The 23,897-nt window shown below is 39.1% G+C and overlaps 1 protein-coding gene across 3 annotated transcripts in view; it reads right to left on the minus strand.

The window, feature by feature from the left end:
* EML6 (echinoderm microtubule associated protein like 6) overlaps window positions 1-23,897 on the minus strand; it is a 278,316-nt gene that overhangs the window by 95,324 nt on the left and 159,095 nt on the right. For all 3 annotated transcript variants that reach the window (XM_010841676.1, XM_010841678.1, XM_010841677.1), the window contains 2 exons: window positions 6,663-6,830; window positions 5,584-5,690 (listed from right to left, as the gene is read on the minus strand). In XM_010841676.1, coding sequence (XP_010839978.1) covers window positions 5,584-5,690; window positions 6,663-6,830 — 275 coding nt within the window. The remainder of the gene's footprint in view (window positions 1-5,583; window positions 5,691-6,662; window positions 6,831-23,897) is intronic.

Raw genomic sequence — 23,897 nt, forward strand, 5'->3', positions numbered from 1 at the left:
CATCTCACTTATCAGCAGCAAAATACATGTTCTTCTCAAGTGCACAAGGAACATTTTCTAGGACAGATAATGTTAGACCACAAAACAAGGCTCAATAAATTTAAAAAGACTGAAATTATATCAAGTATCTTTTTCTGACCACTATTGTATGAAACCAGAAATAAGTATGGACCTAAAAGAAGCAGAAGATATTAAGAAGAGGTGGCAAGAATACAAAGAAGAACTATACAAAAAAGATCTTAATAAGCCAGATAACCACGATGGTGTGATCACTCACCTAGAGCTAGACATCCTGGAGTGTGAAGTCAAGTGAGCCTTAGGAAGCATCACTACAAACAAAGCTAGTGGAGGTGATGGCATTCCAGCTGAGCTATATCAAATCCTAAAAGATGATGCTGTGAAAGTGCCGCACTCAATATACCAGCAAATTTGGAAAACTCAGCAGTGAACTGGATAAGGTCCGTTTTCATTCCAATCCCAAAGAAAGGCAATGCCAAAGAATGTTCAAACTATTTCACAATTGCACTCATCTCACACACTAGCAAAGTAATGCTCAAAATTCTCCAAGCTAGGCTTCAACAGTACATGAACTGAGAATTTCCAGATGCTCAAGTTGGACTTAGAAAAGGCAGAGGAACCAGAAATCAAATTGCCAACATCCGTTGGATCATAGAAAAAGCAAGAGAGTTCCAGAAAAACACATACTTCTGCTTTACTGACTATGCTAAAGCCTTTGACTGCGTGGATCACAACAAATTGTAGAAAATTCTTAAAGAGATGGGAATACCAGACCACTGACCTGCCTCTTGAGAAATCTGTATGCGGGTCAAGAAGCAACAGTTAGAACTGGACATGGAACAACAGACTGGTTCTAAATTGGGAAAGGAGTATGTGAAGGCTGTATATTGTCACCCTGCTTATTTAACTTATATGCAGAGTACATTATGCGAAATGCTGGGCTGGTTGAAGCACAAGCTGGAATCAAGATTGCTGGGAGAAATATCAATAATCTCAGATAGGCAGATGACACCACCCTTATGGCAGAAAGTAAAGAGGAAGTAAAGAACCTCTTGATGAAAGTGAAAGAGGAGATTGAAAAAGCTGGCTTAAGACTCAACATTCAAAAAACTAAAATCACAGCATCCGGTCCCATCACTTCATGGCAAATAGATGGGGAAACAATGGAAACAGTGACAGACTTTATTTTCTGGGCTTCAAAATCACTGTAGATGGTGACTGCAGCCATGAAATTAAAAGACGCTTGCTCCTTGGAAGAAAAGCTATGGCCAACCTAGACAGCATATTAAACAAGCAGAGACATTACTCTGTTGACAGAAGTCCATCTAGTCAAAGCTATGGTTTCTGCAGTAGTCCATGTATGGACGTGAGAGTTGAACCGTAAAGAAAGCTGAGCACAGAAGAATTGATGCTTTTGAACTGTGGTGTTGGAGAAGACTCTTGAGAGTCCTTTGGGTTGCAAGGAAATCAAACCAGTCAATCCTAAAGGAAATCAGTCCTGAATATTCACTGGAAGGACTTATGCTGAAGTTGGAGCTCCAATACTTTGGCCACCTGATGTGAAGAACTGACTTATCGGAAAAGACCCTGATGCTGGGAAAGATTGAAGGCAGGAGGAGAAGGGGACGACAGAGGATGAGATGGTTGGATGGTATCACTGACTTGATGGACATGAGTTTGAATAAGCTCTGGGAGTAGGTGATGGACAGGGAAGTCTGGTGTGCTGCAGTCCATGGGGTCGCAAAGAGTCAGGCACAACTAAACTACTGAACTGAACTGAGAAATAAGTAACAGGAAGAAAGCTGAGAAAGTCACAAATAAGTAGGAATTAACACACTTCTGAACAACTAATGGATCAAAGAAGAAATTAAAAAGGAAATTTTTTAAAATCTGACAGAAATGAAAATGGAAACACAACATACCAGAACTTATAGGATACAGCAAAAGCATATCTAAGGGGAACATTTGTAGCTAATAAACATATCCATTAAGAAAAAAGATACATTTCAGATAAAGAACTTAGTATTAAACATCAAGGAGCTAGAAAAAAGTTTGGACTTAGTTTGGACACGAAGTCCAATGTTAGAAGAAAGGAAATAAAAGAGATTAGCACAGAAATAAATGAAATAGAGAATAGGAAAACTGTAGAAAAGATTAATAAAACTAAGAGTAGGTTCTTTGAAAAGACAAATGAAATTGAGAACATAAGACTGAATTTTACTTCTTCTAGTTAGAACTGGACATGGAACAACAGAATGATTCCAAATAGGAAAAGGAGTACGTCAAGGCTATATATTGTCACCCTGCTTATTTAACTTCTATGCAGAGTACATCATGAGAAATGCTGGGCTGGATGAAGCACAAGCTGGAATCAAGATTGCTAAGAGAAATATCAATAACCTCAGATATGCCAATGACACCACCCTTATGGCAGAAAGTGAAGAAGAACTAAAGAGCCTCTTGATGAAAGTGAAAGAGGAGAGTGAAAAAGTTGGCTTAAAGCTCAACATTCAGAAAACTAAGATCATGGCATCTGGTCCCACCACTTCATGGCAAATAGATGGGGAAACAGTGGAAACAGTGGCTGATTTTATTTTTTGGGGCTCCAAAATCACTGCAGATGGTGACTGCAGCCATGAAATTAAAAGACTTGCTTGCCCCTTGGAAGGAAAGTTATGACCAACCTAGACAGCATATTAAAAAGCAGAGACATTATTTTATCAGCAAAGGTCCGTCTAGTCAAGGCTATGGTTTTTCCAGTAGTCATGTATAGATGTGAGAGTTGGACTATAAAGAAAACTGAGCACAGAAGAATTGATGCTTTTGAACTGTGGTGCTGAAGAAGAATCTTGAGAGTCCCTTGGACTACAAGGAGATCCAATCAGTCCATTTTGAAGGAGATCAGTCCTGGGTGCTCATTGGAAGGACTGATGTTGAAACTGAAACTCCAATACTTTGGCCACCTGATGCAAAGAGCTGACTCAGTTGAAAAGATCCCGATACTGGGAAAGATTGAGGGCAGGAGGAGAAGGGGACGACAGAGGATGAGATGGTTGGATGGCATCACTGACTCGATGGACATGAGTTTGGGTAAACTCTGGGAGTTGGTGATGGACAGGGAGGCCTGGTATGCTGCAGTTCATGGGGTCGCAAAGAGTTGGACATGACTGAGCTACTGAACTGAATGAACAAAGCTAAGCTGAAGTATCTTTTAAATCACTGGGATTTAAAAGAATTTTTTTGAAAAATTCTGCTATTATGTTTCTTAATTTATATCCAGATAATATAGTTACTTCAGATAAATAGGAAAGGAAATTATTAAATAAAATTATCAATAAAATATAATTTAAATATTTTGTTATAATTTCTTCTAGGCAGGAAATCTCTTGATTATTCAGACATGTAAAATGTGGCCTTGCAAATCATGGTGATCACTCTTGGGAATTATCCTTCTTTCATGACCCCATGAACCTTCCAGATCAGACTTGGATATAGAGTAAAGCTCTTGGACTAATCTAGGACCTAAAATATGCTGTTGACTGGGATAACATTCCCTATAATTTAAATGTGGATAAAAATCCATCTTTTTTCTACAATGTACTTATGCCCTACTATCAAGAGATAAAAATTTGATATATTTAAATGAAATTTAATTCAATCAAACTACAGTACAAAAAATCATGAAAATATTATAATAAAGCTCTTATTTAGGGTTTGACCAAAAATTGTTCTGAAAAAAAGGAAGTCAAGAGATATCTCACTTCTGCCTTGTGTATTACAGATGCAATGAACAAAGCTTTTAAAGTCTAATGATAATTATTCATCTGAATTCAGATGCTTTCATCAGCTTATCAACTACTTTAGAGAACTGAATTCTAGTCTCGGCGTTGCTACTGCTTATTTGAACAAGTCTCCTAACTTCTGTGGGCCTCAAAGTCCCATCTGTAGAACAGACATCCAGCTCAGGAATAACTCAGGAATCAAATTCAGACAACATGAATAAAATAACACAGGTGAAAACTTTAGAAAGTAAGATGTCAGGGAGAATATATAAATCTTAGGCATGAATTTCAATCAAGTCATTCCTTTTCATTCTTTTATGAGTACCATTTTATTAAATATAAACATCTCAACTAAAAAAATTGCTTTTGTCTTTCTTTTTTCTTTAAATTGTATGTTCATTTTGCTTTCCCCTTTCATTGTTCATTCCATTTCACCTTGATATTAGGGTATAATATTGTTTAATATTTTCATATTTCCATATTAATCATTTCCTTTCAAATCTTTATCTATAGCATAATATATTGCATCAATACACAGTCAAACTGATTTATTCTTGAAGTTGACCCAAGACATCAGTTGGACTCAGTTCAGTTCAGTTGCTCAGTCGTGTCTGATTCTTTGCGACCCCATGAATTGCAGCATGCCAGGCCTCTCTGTCCATCACCAACTCCCAGAGTTCACCCAGACTCACGTCCATCGATTGGACTACTTTTGTACTAATCTAATTTTTCAAACATTGAAAGCAGTGAGTGACAATTACGGGCTGGAAAAAAAGGCATCATCTGAAGTCATACATTCAGAGCTTATGTAGAGGCAAAGCTAAGTAGCACATAGAACGTGCATCTACAGAGAAGACCAGATCCACTTTTTTATTCTAACACTACAGGCAATATGGATGCGGGCAAAGTACTTAACCTTTCAGGGGTTACTGTGGGGTTGGATTTGGTGTACGTAAAGCACAGGACGTGGCCCCACAGAGATACTTGATACATGGCAGCTGTCATAGGCCTACAGTAAGTTTCCGTGGGCAACACTGACAGTTGCTATGTCTGAAATTTGAAATCTTATTCACTCTATGTTCATTTATGGAATCTGCTTCACATAGCTCTGTTAAATGACAAGGAAGAAAATAGAACCTCTAGAGTTATTACCATTAAGAAGGCGATACGTGTCCAGATTCCAGTGAAGGATTATGCATTTTAAAACACAGTTTAGCACTAAAATTAAATATCTATTTAAAAAAAACAGTACTCAATTAGTTGTAATTGTCCAACTTTTTTACCAAAGATGATTTCTGACTGGACAGATAATACACTTCGTATTTGGGCTTTTACTTTAATTAAATGGATAATAGTCTCCATAAGTTAAGAGAGACACCATCACTCATTTGCAAACTACCATGCCTCCAGGGTCTCCTGTTCTATAAAGAAAATGCATGTTTTAATGATCTGCTGAGAAAAATGAAAAATCATGTAACTTACTTGCACATTTTTCTGTAATAGATATTTAAAATTTTTTAGCTGCTAGGAAAGCAGAAAACCCAAATTGTCGTGGGTTCTGGTTTAAAATTTGCTACTACCTTCTCCTTAAAATTTTTTTGCTGACATAATCAGTAAAAGCCTTATTTCAAATCTGTATTTAAAGATAAGAAGCAGGCAATTTTACTAATTCTTTTATTTTCTTTTGCCGAAGGACTAACCAATCTTAGTACAGTGTCTGATTTGAATGATATCGAGATTTGGGGTTATAAGGTATTTGTCATAAGGCTTCCTGTTTACTGACCTGGCGATCATAATTGATTTGAGTTTCTTGCTCAATATCAGAGTCCAACTCTGGCACGTCAGATAAATCCGAATCAGATTCTTCACTGTAGGAATCAGTACCACCGTCTGCAGAAATACCCCCACAAGAAACAAGCAGAAATTCTGAGACTCTTAATGGCTAAAAAGTTTAAAAATATTTTCTTTCTTCTATCCTACTGAGTTCAATAAAAATACACCATACACCATAATTTTCATTTGCTGCAGATTCTTAAAACATCTTTTTTCTTTCATCTTTTGGTTAAGTTTGGCATACCTCTCACCCTCTTTTTAGGAGTATTAACAGACTAGTGTAACTCCCCCCGCCATTTCCACACTTGTATTAGATAATGGATCTTTGGGTTTTAAATCTTGCTTTGAAAGAGAGAAAAGGGGAGAGGGGAGACGGGAAGGTTTTACCACGGAGGAAGCTGGGTCAGAAGGAAATTGAACCACTTATTCAGTAAAAATCCTCTTTAGCCTGTTAACATGACCACCAGGTGCTGGTAAGTGTCATGGTCAAAACTGCTGCAGAATCCCTCCCAATAAAAACCATTCCCTCACATAGTACATGGTCATTACTACTGAAAGTACAATAAATTAAAGGACCAACATATCCATTGACCTGGAACACAGCTGATCCTGACTGTGGATCATTCTTTGATCCCTATTAGGAAGGCGACTCCTATTCCAAATGTTACTTTGTCACCTGACCCAGCAGCCCCACCATCCATCAGAATTGTCCTAAGGAGACTGAAATGTATGTGGAGTATTATTTTCAAAAGTTAATTCTTCATGTAAACTTTAGACCTTCAGCTTTCATTTAGTATAAGCAAAATTCTTTGAAGGAAATTATCCAATTGACCCACATTCGATTGACCCATATCTCAAAACGTTTTTCTGTGTTTTTTTGTTTTTTTTTTAATTTTTAAATTTATGGTAGGAATGAATTTTTCAAAATGGTTTAACTCTTTATCTTCAGAAGAGATGTCAGGCCATTACATGAAATTTTTATTGAAAAAAAAAAAAAAACAGATGTTGAAACATTATTACTGGTTTTACCCTGGGGTGCGGTTTCCAGCAGGCCATTGCTGACACCTTCTGGAATAAATCTCCACTGGAAAACTGAGTGGTCAGCCCCTCCTGTGCTTAATACCCACTGAAAGTCATGAGACCAGCGGACATTTGTAACATGTGCAGAATGGCCCACATACTTTCTAAATTTGGCTCCTGAAAGACATTATTGAGAAGATTAGTTATGGGAAAAAAAAGAACTTGTTGGTTAAAAAATTACATTCCTATTTAAATACACTAGAAAATATAATCTTCAGTCTTATATATAATACATAAGTGAATGTTTCAAAAGATATGTCAATCATTCTAGCATGGATTAAGCTAAAACTAGGTCTTAAAATCTGAGCTCTGTTTCTAAAGACACATCTGAACCTGTTCCAAATAACACCTACTGCTTCACTGATTCTGCAAATAAAAGCTAAAGAATAAAAATCTTACACATTCTTACTTAAGTATGAGATACAACAGGCAATCCTTTACAATTGGGAAACAGAAATAACTCTGAAGGGGGAAATGTTAAGTTATTGTTTGGGGTCATACGATGTAGAGTTGGGAGAACGAAACTTTTTTCTCTTAAATTGATTACTTTTACTCAGTGAACACCATCCCTGGGTAGTAAATGCAATAGAAAAGCTTTGTGAACTGATATTTGGCACTGAATTACTGAAGAAAAGTCTCCAGTGTACGGTCCATACACAGCAGTATAAAGGCACTCATGGAAATAAGCAAGGTCCATCTTATCATGTGAGGGCCTAGAACCCCAAAGACTGTGGGATATTTCCAGGGCCCACAAGCACCCCATCCCTTCTTCAGAAACACTTCTAGCTATCACAGTCCCTCTAAGTGGCATCTCTTTAATGGGGGAAAAGCCACCTGTTTAACTATCACGTGCTTAAAATTTAAATACACACTGGGGAGATAGTGATTTAAATTTATAGGAAGCCAAAAATGGCTGCTACATGTTATTTTCCTGAGAGCATGTTCTGACCAGGTGGGGTTTTAAAAGACAAAGGGGGATGCTGCCACAGAACGGGAAAGGAAGGACTTGAGTCTCAAGGACTTGAGTCTCCTGCCCATTACAAGGAGTTTCCTAAATCAGTTTAAAGAGATTAGACTGTTAATAAAGTCAAACAGATTCCAACTCTGATCTGGAGATGCCGGTTGATGATAATTCAATAATTATAAAGTAAACACTTTCTTTCCACATCTCAGTAGACCTTGCTGGGCTATCCCTTGCGGCCTTGACCTTTACATCTTCCGTAGACAGGATTTAACCCATCTCTTTGGAGCTGTTTTAAAAATGCCCACAATTCTAAAAACATCAAACTCATAGAAAAACATGGTAGATTTGTAGTTATGAGGAGGTAGGGGGTTGGGGAGATGGTGAGATGTTGGCCAAAGATATACTTTCAGTATGAGATGAATAACTTCTGGGGAGCTATTATACAGCATGGTGACTGTATTTAATAATACTGTCTTATATATTTGACAGTGGCTAAGAGAGCAGGCCTTAAATGTTCTCAGCATGTGTGTGTAAATGACTGAGGTCATGGATATGTTAACTCACCTTAAAGTAGTGATCATTTCACAACATTTACATACATGAAATCACCATGTTGTACACTTTAAACATATACAATGTTATTTGTCAATTTTATCTGAATAAAGCTGGAAAAATATGTCCACAAATTATTTGATACAAATCAAAACAAATAGACTGTCAAAAGTAAAGGTGTGTGACATCCAAGAGGAGGTTATAAAAGACACTACGGATGCATCCTTGCTCTTTCCTGGATCTCTAGATACCATGTGATGAGGACAGCCAAGCAGCTCAGGGAGAGGCTCACATGGCAAGGAACTGAGGCCTTCTGCCAAGAGCCAGATGAGGGAACATCTTGGAAGAGGATCTTTGGCCTCAGTCTAGTCTTCAGATGACTGTAGCCTCATGAGAGACCTGGAACTAGAATCATCCAGCTAAGCTGCTCCTGAATCCCTGACTCCCCAAAACTGTGAGATAATAAATGATTATTGATTTAAGCTGCTAAATTTGGGAGGGGGATAATTTGTTATACAGCCATAGCTAGCTCATACACCCTTGGTAGGCTAGAACTAGAACTTTCAAACATTAATGTCATCAAATTTGTTGTTTAGTTGCTAAATAGTGTCTGACTCTTTTGTGAGCCCATGGACTGTAGCCTGAGGGGCTCCTCTGTCCATGGAATTTCCCAGGCAAGAATACTGCAGTGGCTTGCCATTTCCTACTCCAGGGTATCTTCCTGACCCAAGTATCGAACCTGTGTCTCCTGTACTGGCAGCCAGGTTCTTTACCACTGAGCCACCAGGGAAGGCACCAGTGTCATCAATATTCAGGCCTTATTTCTCTGATCTTCCTTCCTGTCCTCTTTCTCCCTCGCTTACTTGGCTCTAGTCTCGCTAGCCTCTCTGCATGCCAGGCCCTCTTCTGCCTCTATCTTTTGCGCTTGTGTTCAGTCTGGAATGCTCTTTCCCTGCATCTCTGAATGGCTGGCTCCCTCCCCTCTTTCAGGTTTCTAGTCATATGAACCTGTATCAGTGAGCCCTGCTTTGGCCACTCCTGCTTAAAATAGCAACAACCTACTGCCCCCCGTGAGCACTACTCCCACTGTGTGCCTTATTTTTCATCACAGCACTTCTCACCAACAGATGTGTTTTTATTATTTTGTTTATTGACTATGTCTCCTCAGTAGGACAAGAGCTCCAGGGATTTCTGCTGGACCTATCTCCAGCCTCTAGAATAGCATTTAAATATTTATTGTATACATGAAGGTCACATCCATCCGTTCCAAGGTTTTCCTTAAGACACTGAGTGGCTGTACAAAACCTCCTGGACCCTAAGGAAGGCTCATCCCTCAGCTCTCATCTCCTCTCTATTGATTCTTTCTCCTTGGCTTTAAACATGGTTGATAATCCCTTGACTGCCAAACATTCAGTTCCAGCCCTGACTGAACTCTCTCCAGAGTGTTGACGGCTTGTGTGCAATGCCCACTTGGATGTCTAATAGTTGCTTCAAACTTATCATGGACAAACCAGGAGCTTACCCTTCCCTTCCTACTCTGTTACCACCATAACACGCATACACGCATACACACACACACACACACACACACACTTTTACTTTCATTTTCCCGTCTCTGTAGATGGCACTAGCATTCAGCCCATTGATCAAACCTAAAATTTAGGAGTCATCCTCAATCCCTCTCTTTCCTTCTATTCCCACTCCCAATCCACGAGTGTGGTCTTCAGGTCTAACTTTACATTGTTTTCTAGGCTCAACCACCTCTCTTCACATCCGTTCCTGACATCTTTGTCCAAGTTACATCCTCTATCACTCAGGCTCTTGTGATAATCTCTACTTGAAGCCTCCTCTTCACTATTCCACTCCACACAATATCAAAGTGGTATTTTAAAAACATAAATTGGTCATGTCACTCTTCCACTTAAAATCTCAATAGTTTTCCATTGCACTTAGAATAAGACCCACATTTCTAACGGTTGCTTTAAGGCCCTTCATGCCTGGCCCCACTGCCCTTCCAGCCTCGCACTGCACAACTCTCCCATCGTTGGTCAAGCTCTAGTCATGCTGATCTTTCTCTTCTTGCATCAAGCTCATCTAAGCTCTACTGAAGGTCAGAACTTTTCCTTCCAAGGTCTACTGTTTCTGCAACTCAAGTCTTACAGTATCCAGGAGACCTGGCATAGGAGGTGATTGTTCCAGGACTCTGGTGTGTGTGTGTGTTAATCTGAAGGATTAACAGAAGGGTAGCACACAAATGAAACATGGAGATCCTCAGCCTTGAGCCTGCCCTTGCAGGGGTAGATGCCAAGGGTGTTAAGATATGACAAATGTCAATAAGCAAGGCTTTGGATTTTATCTCATGTCAGTGTGTGGGGGTTGATGGTCAAACAGGATGTTGTCTACATCAGGGGTCCCCAACCCCCAGGCCACTGGGCTCATACCAGTTCACGGTCTGTTAGGAACCAGGCTGCACAGCAGGAAGTAAGCAGCGGGCAAAACTGAAACTACTTCCCCCCTACCACAGTCCTTGGAAAAATGGTCTTCCACAAAACCAGTCCCTGGTGCCAAAAAGGTTGGGGACTGCTGGTCTAAATGACATCATGGAAAATTATCAGTAACGACCCTAATTATATTAAGATTTAATAACTGTCAAAATGAGGGAAACAAATTGGTTCTGCTATATAACAATAATACAGTGAAAGTGTGAAAGTGAAAGTCGCTCAGTCGTGTCCCACTCTTTGCAACCCCATGGACAATACAGTCCATGGAATTCTGGAATACTGGAGTGGGTAGCTTTCCCTTCTCCAGATCCTCCCAACCCAGGGATTCAACCCAGGTCTCCTGCATTGCAAGTGGATTCTTAACCAGCTGAGCCACCAGGGAAATCCAAGAATACTGGAGTGGGTAGCCTGCCCCTTCTTCAGCGGAGACCCAGGAATCGAACCGGGGTCTCCTGCATTGCAGGTGGATTCTTTACCAACTAAGTTATCAGCAAAGCCAACAATAATACAAATTGTAGTCATTTTCATTAGCCATAGAACATTTATGTCTAATTATTATGAGAGAGAATACTATGCTCATATAATTGTAAATGTCAATTAACTTGATTGTGAGTTTTATTTAATCACAATGGAAAATTATAATGTTTGCTCAGTCTCCATACTCTCTCACAGTCATCAGCCCCTACTCTTATTTGCCTGTTCACAGGTTCAAAAGTTGGGGGAATACTTGTCACTGGTACCTTGGTTAAAGGAAGACAGTTGTACCAACTATTACCATTCTCATCAGAAACACTGTTATAAACTACTCGGTTGGAAGTTTTGGCACAAGAAGTCCATGAGAGGCCTAAATGACTTGAGGCAAAATTACAAGATGTATAAACTCTGTATCAGGAAAAGTAGAACAAGTCAATTTGCCATGAGGACACGGATACTTCTGCAGATTGTGGGTGGGTTTTATTACTCTCACCTACTGTCACTCTGGCTGTCAGCCTCTCCTTGTTCATTCAGATGTCTTCTCTCTGCAGATTGTGGGTGGGTTTTATTACTCTCACCTACTGTCACTCTGGCTGTCAACCTCTCCTTGTTCATTCAGATGTCTTCTGGCCCCCTTCATCCTCAGGGTGGTTTTATAATAAGAATATCTCATTTTGACAAGTAGCAGTACTCACCATACCTCCCACCTCACCCCTCCCCTTCCTAATAAGCAAACCCAAAGTCTACATTTCCATTGCTATTTGCTAAACCCAATCCACCCTACAAGGCTCAGTGATACATAAAAAATACCAACTCTCACTGGATTGTCAAGTCCTGATACTTGAGGCCAACAGTATTGTTTCTGACCCTCAAGATGTTTCTTCTGAATGCTGATATTCCAGATACCTTCTGGTTAGTTAACTTCTGCAAGTACGTTACTCAATCTAACAAGACATGCCCTATTACTCAAAAGACCCGTTAGGGTGAGAGAGAACAGTTTGAATTAGGCATGTTGAGGTAATGCTGTGCCTTGAGCATTTAATTTTAAAAAATTTTTTGTATCAAACAGACCTAAATTCTACTTTCTTCATTTCTTTAAAAAAATTGTTTTTAATTGAAGGATAATTGATTTACAGAATTTTGTTGTTTTCTATCAAACCTCAACATGAATCAGCCATCAGTTCAGTTCAGTTCAGTTCAGTCGCTCAGTCGTGTCTGACTCTTTGCGACCCCATGAATTGCAGCACGCCAGGCCTCCCTGTCCATCACAAACTCCCGGAGTTTACTCAGACTCACATCCATCGAGTCGGTGATGCCACCCAGCCATCTCATCCTCTGTCGTCCCCTTCTCCTCCTGCCCCCATTCCCTCCCAGCATCAGAGTCTTTTCCAAAGAGTCAACTCTTCACATGAGGTGGCCAAAGTACTGGAGTTTCAGCTTCAGCATCATTCCTTCCAAAGAAATCCCAGGGCTGATCTCCTTCAGAATGGACTGGTTGGATCTCCTTGCAGTCCAAGGGACTCTCAAGAGTCTTCTCCAACACCACAGTTCAAAAGCATCAATACCAACTCTCACATCCATACATGACCACTGGAAAAACCATAGCCTTGACTAGACGGACCTTTGTTGGCAAAGTAATGTCTCTGCTTTTGAATATGCTATCTAGGTTGGTCATAACTTTCCTTCCAAGGAGTAAGCGTCTTTTAATTTCATGGCTGCAGTCACCATCTGCAGTGATTTTGGAGCCCAAAAAAATAAAGTCTGACACTGTTTCCACTGTTTCTCCATCTATTTGCCATGAAGTGATGGGACCAGATGCCATGATCTTCGTTTTCTGAATGTTGAGCTTTAAGCCAACTTTTTCACTCTCCACTTTCACTTTCATCAAGAGGCTTTTTAGTTCCTCTTCACTTTCTGCCAAAGGTATACATATATCCCCTCACTTTTGAACCTCCCTCCCATCCCCCCTCCACTACCACCCATCTAGGTTGATACAGAGCCCCTGTTTGAGTTTCCTGAGCCATTCAGCACATTCCCATTGGCTATCTATTTTACATATGGTAATGTAAGTTTCCATGTTACTCTTTCCATACATTTCACCCTCTCCTCCCCTTTCCCCATGTCCATAAGTCTATTCTCCGTGTCTGTTTCTCCATTGCTGCCCTGTGAATGAATTCTTCAGAACCATTTTTCTAGATTCCATGTATGTGCGTTAGAATACGATATTTACCTTTCTCTTTCTGACTCACTTGACTCTGTGTAATAGGTTCTAGGTTCATCCACCTCATCAGAACTGACTCGAATGTGTCCTTTTATGGCTGAGTAATATTCCATTGTGCATATGTACCAGAACTTCTTTATCCATTCATCTGTCGATGGACATCTAGGTTGCTTCCATGTTCTAGCTATTGTAAGTAGTGCTGCAATGAACAATGGGATACATGTGTCTTTTTCAACCCTGGTTTTCTCAGGGTATATGCCTAGGAGTGGGATTGCTGGGTCATAGGGTGGTTTTATTCCTAGTTTTTTAAGGAATCTCCATACTGTCTTCCATAGTGGCTGTATCAATTTACATTCCCACCAACAGTGCAAGAGCATTCCCTTTTATCCACACCCTCTCTAGCATTTAGTTTATAGACTTTTTGATGATGGACATTCTGACTGGTGTGAGATGATATCTCATTGTGGTTTTGATTTGCATTTCTCTAATAATGAGTGATATTGAGGATCTTTTCATGTGTTTGTTAGCCATCTTTATGCCTTCTTTGGAGAACTGTCTGTTTAGGTCTTTTCCCACTTTTTGATTGGGTTGTTTGTTTTTCTGGTATTGAGTTGTATAAGCTGCTTGTATATTTTGGAAATTAATCCTTTGTCAGTTGTTTCATTTCCTATTATTTTCTCCTATTCCAAGGGTTGTCTTTTCACCTTGCTTATAGTTTCATTTGCTGTGCAAAAGCTTTTAGGTTTAATCAGGGCCCACTTGTTTACTTTTGTTTTTATTTTCATTACTCTAGGAGATGGGTCATAGAGGATCTTGCTTTGATTTATGTCATCGAGTGTTCTGCCTATGTTTTCCTCTAAGAGTTTTATAGTTTCTGGTCTTATATTTAGGTCTTTAATCCATTTTATCTTTGTGTATGGTGTTAGGAAGTGTTCTAATTTAATTCTTTTACATGCAGCTGTCCAATTTTCCCAGCACCACTCACTGAAGAGGCTGTCTTTGCCCCACTGTATATTCCTGCCTCCTTTGTCAAAATTAAGGTACCCATAGGTGCATGGGTTTATTTCTGGGCTTTCTATCCTCTTCCATTGGTCTGTACTTCTGTTTTTGTGCCAGTACCATACTGTCTTGATGACTGTAGTTTTGTAGTATAATCTGAAGTCAGGAAGGTGATTCCTCCAGCTCCATTCATTCTTCCTTCTCAAGACTGCTTTGGCTATTCAGGGTCTTTTGTGTTTCCATATGAATTGTGAAATTTTTTGTTCTAGTTCTGTGAAAAATGCCATTGGTAATTTGATAGGGATTGCATTGAATCTGTAGATTGCATTTGGTAGTATAATCATTTTCATAATATTGATTCTTCCTACCCAGGAACATGGAATATCTCTCCATCTGTTTATGTCATCTTTGACTTCTTTTGTTAGTGTCTTATAATTTTCTCTGTACAGTTCTTTTGTCTCCTTAGGTAAGTTTATTCTTAGATATTTAATTCTTTTTGTTGCAATGGTGAATGGGATTGATTCCTTAATTTCTCTGATTTTTCATTGTTAGTATATAGAAATGAAAGTGATTTCTGTGTATTGATTTTGTATTCTGCAACTTTTCTAAATTCACTGATTAGCTCTAGTAATTTTCTGATACTATCTTTAGTGTTTTCTATGTACAGTATCATGTCATCTGCAAACAGTGAGAGATTTACTTCTTCTTTTCCGATTTGGATTCCCTTTCTTTTTCTTCTCTGATTGCTAGGACTTCCAGAATTATGTTGAATAACAGTGGTGAAATTGGACACCCTTGTCTTGTTCCTGATCTTAGGGAAGATGTTTTCAGTTTCTCACCATTGAGGACGTTTGTATATTGCCCTTACTTTGTTGACATAGGTTCCTTCTATGCCCATTTTTTGAGGAGTTTTAATCATAAATGGCTGCTGAATTTTGTCAAAGGCTTTTTCTGCATCTATTGAGATGGTGATATGGTTTTTATCTTTCAGTTTGTTAATATGGTATATCACATTGACTGATTTGCATATATTGAAGAATCCTTGCATTCCTGGGATAAACCCAACTTGATCATGGTGTATGAGCTTTTTGATGTGTTGCTGAATTCTGTTTGCTAAAATTTTGTTGAGAATTTTTGCATCTATGTTCATCAGTGATATTGGCCTGTAGTTCTGTTTTTTTTGTGTGTTGTCTTTGTCTGATTTTGGTATCAGGGTGATGGTGACCTTGTAGAATGAGTTTGGAAGTGATCCTTCCTCTGCAATTTTTTGAGAGTTTTAGAAGGATGGGCATTTGCTCTTCTCTAAATGTTTGATAGAATTCTCCTGTGAAGCCATCTGGTCCTGGGCTTTTGCTTTTGCTGGGAGATTTTTGATCCCAGCTTCGGTCTCAGTGTTTGTAATTGGGTTGTTCATAATTTCTATTTCTTCCTGGTTCAGTCTTGGAAGATTGAACTTTTCTAAGAATCTGTCCATTTCTTCCAGATTATCCATTTTATTGACATATAGTTGTTCATAATAGTCTCTTATAATCTTTCGTATTTCTGCATTGTCTGTTGTAACCTCTCCTTTCTCATTTCTAATTTTGTTGGTTTGATTCTTCTTTTTTTCTTGATGAGTCTGGCTAAAGGTTTTTTGATTTTGTTTATCTTCTCAAAGAACCAGCTTTTAGTTTTATTAATCTTTACTATTGTTTCTTTAATTTATTCACTTATTTCTGCTCAGATCTTTATTATTTTTTTCCTTCTACTAATTCTGGGGGTTTTTTGTTCTTCTTTTTCCAGTTATTTTAGATATAAAGTTAGGCTATTTGGTGTTTTTCTTGTTTCTTGAGGTAGGATTGTATTGCTATAAACTTCTCTCTTAGGACTGCTTTTGCTGCATCCCATAGGTTGTGAGTTTCTGTGTTTTCATTGTCATTTGTTTCTAGAAATTTTTTAATTTCCCTTTTGATTTCTTCAAGAACCTGTTGGTTATTCAGAAACATGTTGTTTAATCTCCATGTGTTTTTGTTTCTTACAGTTTTTTTCTTGTAATTGATATGTAGTCTCATAGCATTGTGGTTGCAGAAGATGCTTGATACCATTTCAATTTTCTTAAATTTACAGAGGTTTGATTTGTGACCCAAGATGTGGTCTATCCTGGAGAATGTTCCATGTTCACTTGAGATGAAGGTGTATTCTTCTGCATTTGGATGGAATGTCCTGAAGATACCAATGAGATCCATCTCACCTAATGTATCATTTAAGACTTGTGCTTCCTTATTAATTTTCTGTTTTGATGATCTGTCCATTGGTGTGAATAGGGTGTTAAAGTCTCCTACTATTATTGTGTTACTGTCAATTTCTCCTTTTATGTCTGTTAGTGTTTGTCTTATGTATTGAGGTGCTCCTATGTTGGGTGCATAGATATTTACAATTGTTGTGTCTTCCTCTTGGATTGATCCCTTGATCATTATGTAGTGTCCTTTCTTATCTCTTATAATCTTCTTTATTTTAAGGTCTATTTTGTCTGATATGAGGATTGCTACTCCAGCTTTCTTTTGCTTCCCATTTGCATGGAATATATTTTTCCATCCTCTCACTTTCAGTCTATATGTGTCTTTAGGTCTGAAGTGGGTTTCTTGTTACACAGCATATATATGGATCTTGTTTTTGTATCCATTCAGCCAGTCTGTGTCTTTTGGGTGGAACATTTAATCCATTTACATTTAAAGTAATTATTGATATATATGTTCCTATTGCCATTTTCTTGACTGTTTGGGGTTGATTTTGTAGATCTTTTTTCTTCTCTTATATTTCTTGACTATATAAGTCCATTTAATATTTGTTGTAAAGCTGATTTGGTGGTACTGAATTCTCTTAACTTTGCTTATCTGAAAAGCTTTTGATTTCTCCATCAATTTTGAATGAGATCCTTGCCAGGTAGAGTAATCTTGGTTGTAGATTTTTCCCTTTGAGTACTTTAAATATATCCTGCCATTCCCTTCTGGCCTGCAGAGTTTCTGCTGAAAGATCAGCTGTTAAGCGTATGGGGTCTCCCTTGCAAGTTTCTTGTTGCTTCTCCCTTGCTGCTTTTGATATTCTTTCGTTTAGACTTTGTTATTTTGATTAGTATGTGTCTTGGTGTGTTTCTCCTTGGTTTTATCCTGTATGGGGCTCTTTGTGCCTCTTGGACTTACTTCCGTTTTCTGTGTTGAGGAAATTTTCAACTATAATATCTTCAAAAATTTTCTCATACCCTTTCTTCTTCTCTTCTTCTTCTGGGACCCCTATAATTTGAATGTTGGTGCATTTGATATTGTCCCAGAGGTCTCTGAGACTATCCTCAGTTCTTTTCAGTCTTTTTACTCTATTCTGCTCTTCAGAAGTCGTTTCCACCATTTTATCTTCCAGCTCACTGATTCGTTCTTCTGCTTCAGATATTCTGCTATTGATTCCTTCTAGAATATTTTAAATTTCAGGAATTGTGTTGTCTTTGCGTGTTTATTCTTTAATTCTTCTAGGTCTTTGTTAATTGATTCTTGCATTTACTCCATTTTGCTTTCAAGGTTTTTGATCATCTTTGCTATCATTATTCTGAATTCTTTTTCAGGTAGTTTGCCTATTTCCTCTTCATTTATTTGGACTTCTGTGTTTCTAGTTTGTTCCTTCATTTGTGTAGTATTTCTCTGCTTTTTCATTATTTTCTTTTTAACTTATTGAGTTTGAGGTCTCCTTTTCCCAGCCTTCAAGGCTGAATTCTTTTTTCCTTTTGGTTTCTGCCCTCTAAAGTTGGTCCAGTGGTTTGTCTAAGCTTCTTATAGGGTGGGATTTGTGCTGAGTTTTTGTTTGTTTGTTTTTCCTCTGATGAGCAAGGCTGAGTGAGGTGGTAATCCTGTCTGCTGATGATTGGGTTTGTATTTTTGTTTTGTTTGGACTTCCCTGGTGGCTCAGACAGTAAAGCATCTGTCTACAGTGTGGGAGACCCGGGTTTGATCCCTGGGTCAGGAAGCTCCCCTGGAGAAGGAAATGGCAATCCACCCCAGTACTATTGCCTGGAAAATCCCACTGACAGAGGAGCCTGGTAAGCTACAGCCCATGAGGTTGCAATGAGTTGGACACGACTGAGCGACTTCACTTTCCTTTCCTTTTTTCCTTTTGTTTAGATGAGGGGTCCTGCACAGGGTGTTATTGGTGGTTGGGTGATGCTGGGTCTTGTATTACAGTGGTTTCCTTTGTGTGAGTTCTCACTATTTGATACTCCTTAGTGTTAGTTCTCTGGTAGTCTAGGGTCTTGGAGTCAGTGCTCCCACTCCAAAGGCTCAGAGCTTGACCTCTGGTCAGGAACAAAGATTACACAAGTGGCTTGTTATGGCATTAAGTGAGATTAAAACAAAAATCCAAAAACAAGAAACCAAAGATGAACCCCAAATGGCAGTTACAAAATCAGGCAAATAATATTTAAATAATAGATATACACATATACATATACACCTATGAGCAAAGTCAAAACAGTCCAACAAAAATAAAGTAGATTGACCTGACAAACAAAGGAAATCAAAAATTATATTTACAAGTTAAGAATAAAACTAACTAAAGCACAAACTGGAAAATAAAATTAAAGCAAGGTGCCAAGTGAGGAATAAAGTAATGAAAACAAAACTAACATATATGTTGAGAGGAAAGGAAAGAAAGAAAAGAAAGAAAGAAAGAAAAGATATGCAAAGTTAAATAGAGGTAGATGAAGAAGATTTACATACATTGAAGATTAACTGCAAGGGGAAAAGAACAGTAGGAAAGGCAAACAAAGGAATAAATGTAGAAAAAATATAAGAGGTTTAAGAACATTAAAAATTAAAATTATAAAATAGAGAAAAGAAAAAAAAAGGAAAACTCCACAGAACTGCAAAGGTCCAATGTAGAGGCAAAGGTTTATAACAACAATAAAAAGTGTGACTGAATATACACATATACATATACACCCATAAGCAAAATCAAAACAGTCCAACAAAAATAAAGTACAATAGATTGACCTGGCAAATTATATCTACCAGAACAAAACTAAGCAGGAGCGGTGGCTGCTCAGCACAGGAATGGCCGAGAGGAGGTACCCCATGCCTGAGGTCAGGTGCCGTAGCCGAGAGGAGATGCCCCACCTTCAAGGTCAGGAGTGGGGGCTGAGAGGAGATACCCAACATCCAAGGTAAGGAGCCGTGCTTTGCTGGATCAGCCATGAAGAGATACCCCACATCCAAGGTAAGAGAAACCCAAGTAAGATGGTAGGTGGTGAGAGACAGCATCAGAGGGCAGACTGAAATGTGAAACCACAATCAGAAAACTAACCAATCTGATCACATGGTCCACAGCCTTGTCTAACTCAGTGAAATTAAGCCATGCCATGTGGGGCCACTCAAGATGGATGGGTCATGGTGGAGAGGTCTCACAGAATGTGGTCCACTGGAGAAGGGAATGGCAAACCACTTCAGTATTCTTGCTTGAGAACCCCATGAACAGTATGAAAAGGCAAAAAGATAGGACAGAGAAAGGGGAACTCCCTGGGTCGGTAGGTGCCCAATATGATAGTGGAGATCAGTGGAGAAATAACTCCAGAAAGAATGAAGGTATGGAGCCAAAGCAAAAACAACACCCACTTGTGGATGTGACTGGTGATACAAGCAAGGTCCGATGCTGTAAAGAGCAATATTGCATAGGAACCTGGCATGTCAGGTCCATGAATCAAGGCAAATTGGAAGTGGTCAAACAGTAGATGGCAAAAGTAAACGTCAACATTCTAGGAATTAGCAAACTAAAATGGACTGGAATGGGTGAATTTAACTCAGATGACCATTATATCTACTACTGTGGGTAAGAATCCCTTAGAAGAAATGGAGTAGCCATTATAGTCAACAGAAGAGTCTGAAATGCAGTACTTGGATGCAATCTCAAAAACAACAGAATGATCTCTCATTTCCAAGGCAAACCATTCAATATCATGGTAATCCAAGTCTATGCCCTGACCAGTCATGCTGAAGAAGCTGAAGTGGAACTGTTCTATGAAGACCTGCAAGACCTTTTAGAACTAACACCCCAAAAAGATGTCCTTTTCATTATAGGGGACTGGAATGCAAAAGTAGGAAGCCAAGAAACACCTGGAGTAACAGGCAAATTTGGCCTTGGAGTACAGAATGAAGCCGGGCAAAGCCTAATAGAGTTTTGCCAAGAGAACACATTGATCATAGCAAACACCCTCTTCCAACAACACAAGAGGATACTCTACACATGGACATCACCAGATGGCCAACACTGAAATCAGACTGATTATATTCTTTGCAGCCAAAGATGGAGAAGCTCTATACAGTCAGCAAAAACAAGACCAGGAGCTGACTGTGGCTCAGACCATGAACTCCTTATTGCCAAATTCAGACTTTAATTGAAGAAAGTAGGGAAAACCACTAGACCATTCAGGTATGACCTAAATCAAATCCCTTATGATTATACAGTAGAAATGAGAAATACATTTAAGGGCCTAGATCTGATAGAGTGTCTGATGAACTGTGGAAGAGGTTTGTGACATTGTACAGGAGACAGGAATCAAGACCATCCCCAAGAAAAAGAAATGCATAAAAGCAAAATGGCTGTCTGAGGAGGCCTTACAAATAGCTGTGAAAAGAAGAGAAATGAAAAGCAAAAGAGAAAAGAAAAGATACACCCATCTGAATGCAGAGTTCCAAAGAATAGCAAAGAGAGATAAGAAAGCCTTCCTCAGTGATCAATGCAAAGAAATAGAGGAAAATAACAGAATGGGAAAGACTAGAGATCTCTTCAAGAAAATTAGAGATATCAAGGGAACATTTCATGCAAAGATGGGCTCAATAAAGGACAGAAATGGATGGACCTAACAGAAGCAGAAGATATTAAGAAGAGTTGGCTAGAATATACAGAAGAACTGTACAAAAAAGATCTTCATGACCCAGATAATCACGATGGTGTGATCCCTCACCTAGAGCCAGACATCCTGGAATGTGAAGTCAAGTGGGTCTTAGTAAGTATCACTACGAACAAGTTAGTGGAGGTGATGGAATTCCAGTTGAGCTATTCCAAATCCTGAAAGATGATGCTGTGAAAGTGCCACACTCAATACGCCAACAAATTTGGAAAACTCAGGAGTGGCCACAGGACTGGAAAAGATCAGTTTTCATTCCAATCCCAAAGAAAGGCAATGCCAAAGAATGCTCAAACTACTGCACAGTTGCACTCATCTCACACGCTAGTAAAGTGATGCTTAAAATTCTTCAAGCCAGACTTCAGCAGTATATGAACTTCCAGATGTCCAAGCTCGTTTTAGAAAAGGCAGAGGAACCAGAGATCAAATTGCCAACATCTGCTGGATCATGGAAAAAGCAAGAGAGTTCCAGAAAAACATCTATTTCTGCTGTATTGACTATGCTAAAGCCTTTGACTGTGTGGATCACAGTAAACTGTAGAAAATTCTGAAAGAGATGGGAATACCAGACCACCTGACCTGCCTCTTGAGAAAGCTGTATGCAAGTCAGGAAGCAACAGTGAGAAATGGACACGGAACAACAGACTGGTTCCAAATAGGAAAAGGAGTCCGTCAAAGCTGTATATTGTCACCCTGCTTATTTAACTTATATGCGGAGTACCTCATGAGAAACTCTGGGCTGGAAGAAGCAGAAGCTGGAATCAAGACTGCCAGGGGAAATATCAATAACCTCAGATATGCAGATGACACCACCCTTATGGCAGAAAGTGAAGAGGAACTAAAAAGCCTCTTGATGAAAGTGAAAGAGGAGAGTGAAAAAGTTGGCTTAGAGCTCGACATTCAGAAAACTAAGATCATGGCATCCGGTCCCATTACTTCATGGCAAATAGATGGGGAAACAGTGGAAACAGTGTCAGACTTTATTTTTGGGGGCTCCAAAATCACTGCAGATGGTGATTGCAACCATGAAATTAAAAGACTTGCTTGCTCCTTGGAAGGAAAGTTATGACCAACCTAGACAGCATATTAAAAAGCAGAGACATTACTTTGTCAACAAAGGTCCATCTAGTTAAGGCCATGGTTTTTCCAGTAGTCATGTATGGATGTGAGAATTGGACTATAAAGAAAGGTGAGTGCCGAAGAATTGTTGCTTTTGAACTGTGGTGTTGGAGAAGACTCTTGAGAGTCCCTTGGACTGCAAGGAGATCCACCAGTCCATTCTAGAGATCAGTCCTGGGTGTTCACTGGAGGGACTGACGTTGAAGCTGAAACTCCAACACTTTGGCCACCTGATGCAAAGAGCTGACTCAACTGAAATGACCCTGATGCTGGGAAAGATTGAGGGCAGGAGGAAAAGGGGAAGACAGAGGATGAGACGGTTAGATGGCATCACTGACTCAATGGACATGAGTTTGGATAAACTCTGGGAGTTTGTGATGGACAGGGAGGCCTGGCGTGCTGCGGCTCATGGGGTCGCAATGAGTCAGACACAATTGAGCAACTGAACTGAACTGAACAAAACTAAAGTACAAAGTGGAAAACAAGATTAAAACAAGGTGCCAACTAGGGTATAAAGCGATGAAAATAAAACTATCAAATGTGTTGAGACTAAAGGAAAGGAAGAAAAGAAAGAAAGAATTGATATGCAAAGCTAAATAGAGGTAGATAAAGAAGATTTATATATATATTAAAGATTAACTGCAAGGGGAAAAGAACAGTAAGAAAAGCAAACTAAGGAATAAATGCAGAAAAATAATAATAGGTTAAAAAACTAAAATTAAAAAAAGAGAAGAGAAACAAAGAAAACAACTCCCCAGAACTGCAAAAGCCCAATATAGAGCTAGAGGTTTATAACAACAATAAAAAATATGACTGAGGAAAAAAAAAAACAACCTTAAAAGCTAGTTAGATTTCATAGTGCCAATAAAATCAACAACTACAACAGAAGCGGGGAAAAAAGAAAAAAAAAAATCCAAAAGAATCTACAGAACAAGTCAAAACATAAGAAAATAAATGTTTTTCTTGAGTCACTGCTGTCAGAGTCCTTTCCCTTGCTGGGAGTCACAGGCCACTTCACCTCCCTAGGACGCCCTCTAACACTGTGCTGATCTCTGGACCTGCTGTGGGGGCAGCTCAGATTCTAATCTGCTCCTATTCTGTGTTCTTGCCTCCAATGTCCACAGCTATCAGAACTAGTGCATTTTGTTTTGCAGGGGCTCTCAATGAGCTTTTATATATTCCACAGACACAGTGTCTGCCTAGTTGATCGTGTGGACTTAATCTGCAGTTTGTACAGCTGGTGGGAGGATTTTGGGTCTTCTTCCTTAGTCACATTGCCCCTGGGTTACAATTGTGGTTTTATTTCCACTTCTGGATATGAGTCATCCACTGGAGTTTGCTCCTGAGGCTGCCCTGAAGGACTTGGGTTTGCCCCTGTGAGGGCCAGGTGTGGAGGTGGTACAGCTGCTTGAGTCGCAGGGGTTCTGTCTGG

Source organism: Bison bison, unplaced genomic scaffold (assembly GCF_000754665.1).
Source record: "Bison bison bison isolate TAMUID 2011002044 unplaced genomic scaffold, Bison_UMD1.0 scf7180017864166, whole genome shotgun sequence".
Lineage (NCBI taxonomy): Eukaryota > Metazoa > Chordata > Mammalia > Artiodactyla > Bovidae > Bison > Bison bison.